Raw genomic sequence first — 4,097 nt, forward strand, 5'->3', positions numbered from 1 at the left:
AGTGTTCTGATGTTTTGCATTTTTGTTATCTTGATGATTATCTTAATTAATACGCTGAATTTTTACTTTGTATCATTTTTAGAATTAGATGTTACTTTAAATGTTAAATTTAGACATTCTCACATTTGACTTTAGTATTTTCATAAATTTTATCAGTATATACATATTTTCGTAAATTTAACGAAGATAGATAGTCAATCCCAAATTACTAAATCAAAAAGAAAACTTAAAGATAAAAATGAACTAAATAAACCTCGCAACAAATCAAAAGGACATTCAACTGATGTATCAAGCTTAATATCATTTGTATATACGGTCAATACCATGAGAGATAATAATAATATTCATATATAAAATCAAATATAAGACAAATCAATAAAAAACCCTCAATACTTCTGCAAATCGTATCGAAACGCTGTTTCTATTAATAAATCAGCTAAGAATAATTCAATAACTTAAATCGCTTTATAGCTATAACGTCTCGCATTATTAGATCTACGCTATGAGAAATTTTAAATCCATAAACAACATAATCTACGGGCAATGGAAATGATAGCATTGTTCAACTACAATATTACTAGCAATAAGCTATGCATATGTTCTAGTACGGTGCAGGGGCAACTCCAACAGCGGAAAAGCTCTCCACGGTTGGCCCAGCTGCAACACTCTCCATCATCATTCTCCTGCTTCGTGTTTTGTGAGCCTCGCAAAGGTGAGGTAAATATATTCCTGCATTCATTAAATTCTTATTACAATCTCTCTCAATGAAAAAAAAGTATATCTATCTGTTTACTAAGAAGTGATGAATAATGAAAAATGGGTCACATACATACCTTCTCCTGCAGCTAAGTTGAGGTAGAGATTGACAATGTTAGGGCAACTGCTTTGGCACTTGTCCGAGCACAATTTAGAGGTGAAATCGGAATATTCAGAAAGGCCGTCAGTCGACATGCCCACACTCAGTCTCTGCAACCCACAACTTTGCAGACACTCCTCGCTCTCAATCCATTCCATCATCATCTCCGCCATTATGCCCGATGACTGGTATATGATTACACACATCCCGCTTATTCAATAAATAAACATATGTTAAAAATAAAAAGAAAAAAGGATTAGTGTGTGATGTTTAAGGGTGGTCGTATTTACCCCGCACTGGTATTCGACTGATGATGTCTGTGTGGAGGGAACAAAGGAATATTGCTTTTCGAGTACACATCGAGCTCCAGATGATGAGACAGAAAAAGCACACATCTCTACAGGAAGCTTCTCACATTCCACACCTCCTTCACCTGCACAAAATCACCATTAATGGCTTTTGGACATAAACTAAATTTAATCTATTCAGTCATAAGCTTATTGATCTATCATGAAAAGCTACCATTAACATCATTTGATGGTCAGTGTATTATTTGCAATTTGGGATGTTTCGAATATTATATTTCTAATGATTATATCAGACATTGATAAGTAGATCTTTTAATACAAAGATAACCACACTTATAACAGTTTAGATCCAGACATTTGAAATCACTTGTTACAAAATTGAGGCCTAATTTATGATCTCATGACTACTCATGAAAAACGCGCAGGCCAGATTTCAGAGATGTAAAGATCATTAAGTTCTTTAGATCTAAAGAAACTATAGATTGTCTTTCATCATGAATCTGCTCAAAGTAGTCTCAAGACAATCTAATTCATGTATTATTCCTATAAGAAGAAACGAGAATTCAGACAACAACTATTTCATCTCACAGATTTATAATGAGAAAAAATGCGTACCCATCACCAGAATATTTTGCAAGCTGAAAATAGCGAAACAAATGGCCAATACAACTCTCATTTCAAAAGCCATTTGTTGATGCAATCTGCTCACTTCTTGGCCTCACCGAACAAAATGAAAAGTACGAAAAAGAGGAAACTTGAGGTAGAAGTGTTGAAGGTAACGATATGATGAGTTGTGAAGAACAAGGCAAGGTAAAGAGCTTCATTTATAGACGAGATACAAAGGAAAATAATTGAAGGTATCTCCCTAGCTTGGATGATTCTGGTCATTGTCCACACAACAGCTGTCCTAGTCCACGCGGTATTCATGACGAGCGCTAAGAACTTTTCAGTATGTACAAAACAAACGTAGGTACAAAGTTTCTTGGCAAAATCTTGATTTCTACGTCGCCTTATAGTGCGATGACGCGTGGTTTTGCTACATATCGAACTCGTTGTAACTTGTCTGATAATTCAAAGATAACAATTGACGAGAAGCTTTAACATGTGTTGGTATGTTACTCGTACTTAGTTTCATACGAGTTATGTAGTAATAAAAAATAAATAGAAAAACTGTAATGTTGAGTGTGGTATTGTTGTTTAATAGTTACAATGCTTTGCTTGAGAATTATAAATAGTCGAGGAGAAGAATTCTTAGAAAATTTGAATGCTTTCTTTTGGAGTATGCTCATACGTTGCTTTAGAAATATAAATGGTCGAGGAGAAGAATTCTTAGAAAATTCGAATGCTTTTTTTTATTTGGGTTTATCTTTTTCTTTTGTCTTTCTCTAATGCTATGTCTATTTTTTTTTTACTCATCATTTTAGTGTGGATTGAGTTTGCAATATAATGATGGATTATGGAGTATGATTTGAAATGTTGATGCTAACAAATCATACACAATCAGTTTAAGAATGATACTAGTGTGATTTTGACTTGTGGAAACTAACTCTTTAGTTATTCATAATTTATCCTTTTAAGAAATAGGTTCCTTAAATTCCTCTAAAAAAATTAAAATATTACAAATATTGTTCTATTTAACATTTTTAAAAATTAATAATATTTTCTATATATGCACATATATTAATAATAATGCATCCTCCACAGTTGTAAATGTGATTACACACATTACTATAAAAGTACATTAGATCAATAGCATTTTTTTGTTTAACAAGAGATTAGAAATAAATATTTTTGAAATGATAATTGGCAAGAGAAGATTCAAATGAAATAGTATTGCACACAAAAGAGAGTATGGATGGAGAGGGATTATACATAACAGAAGAGTTAGCATTGGGTGTGAGAGATAGAGAGTTAACATAGGCAAAAAAGGGAACATGAGCATAGGGAATGGTTGGAGAGGTTGGAGTGGTGTAAGAGTTTTGCATAAAGATGAAGTGGATTATGATGTAGATGAAGGATTCTCTAAGATGGGAATTGGCGAAGATATATGGAAAAAGAGTTATGCATATGGAAATGCTACCATTCTATGTGGCCATGTTGGTGGCTTACCTGCTGCAAAATTTGATATTGACCTTGACCTAGATAATGATTGTCTCATAAGAGGGTTTCAATTAACTTTTCCTAATTCATTTTTTTTTTGTTGAATTAGAAGGCTATTGATTTACTAAAGAACTGTTTTCATAATTACATAGTTAAGGGTTTTTCTCCTATGCCTGATGAAATTAATAATGAAAAGATCTTTTAGGACACTACTTTAGATGAAAAGGATTCAAACCTTATTTTCAATATTATTGTATCATTTTAAAATGGAAGCACTTCAGTGTTAAGAGTATTTAGCCCTCCAACTAAGTAGTTTGGGGTCATGTCAAGTGCCTTGAATGGGTCTTTGCATGGATCTAGCTGTTTTCCCCCTATTCTCTCTCTGTCTCTCTCTCTCTCTCTCTCTCTCTCTCTCTCTCTCTCTCTCTCTCTCTCTCTCTCTCTCTCTCCAACCTATATCTGAGAATTTGCTCTATGAAAATGAGAAGTTTGACTTCTAGGTCAAGAACAACCTAAGTCAATGATGATCTCAACCCAAACCTAGGTGAGGGTCAACCTCATCCCTAACCCCAGGTTCATTTTTTAATTTTTGAAAGTTTTGGGATCTCGAGCTTTGAAAAGTTTATTTTCCTTCTTCCAATTCGGTTGTTGTAGGTTTCAAAATGGAAGACTCTTAAGGGTAGAAGCAAGGAGTTAGGCCTCAATTCTGCAGAAGTCTACAAATTGAGATCATGCTCTTTTAGAAAGGAGGTACTTGTAACTCGTTTTAGGCTTGGGTACCCATTCTTTATAAATTAGATACCCATTTTTTGTTTTCAAAATACATGTACCTA

General features: G+C 33.6%; 1 protein-coding gene across 1 annotated transcript; it reads right to left on the reverse strand.

The window, feature by feature from the left end:
* Positions 1 to 405: 405 nt before the first annotated feature.
* Positions 406 to 1,942, reverse strand: LOC149550048 (uncharacterized). Its single transcript, XM_089795008.1, has 4 exons — positions 1,780 to 1,942; positions 1,147 to 1,289; positions 834 to 1,041; positions 406 to 729 (listed from the first exon to the last, which is right to left on the reverse strand). Exons 1-4 carry the CDS (start codon positions 1,850 to 1,852, stop codon positions 602 to 604), a joined length of 552 nt encoding a protein of 183 aa, XP_089651134.1. The 5' UTR covers positions 1,853 to 1,942; the 3' UTR covers positions 406 to 601.
* Positions 1,943 to 4,097: the final 2,155 nt, after the last annotated feature.

The sequence above is a fragment of the Cupressus sempervirens genome, chromosome 7, assembly GCF_028749045.1.
Source record: "Cupressus sempervirens isolate cs-2001-9-10 chromosome 7, ASM2874904v1, whole genome shotgun sequence".
In the NCBI taxonomy this organism is placed as follows: Eukaryota; Viridiplantae; Streptophyta; class Pinopsida; order Cupressales; family Cupressaceae; genus Cupressus; species Cupressus sempervirens.

Excerpts from the sequence above, each read along its gene's own strand:
- LOC149550048 (XM_089795008.1), bottom strand. The coding sequence starts at position 1,852 with ATGGCTTTTGAAATGAGAGTTGTATTGGCCATTTGTTTCGCTATTTTC. Across the intron at positions 1,290-1,779 it reads GCAAAATATTCTGGTGATGG|GTGAAGGAGGTGTGGAATGT; the intron begins GTACGCATTTTT and ends GATTTTGTGCAG. Across the intron at positions 730-833 it reads CAACTTAGCTGCAGGAGAAG|GAATATATTTACCTCACCTT; the intron begins GTATGTATGTGA and ends TAATGAATGCAG.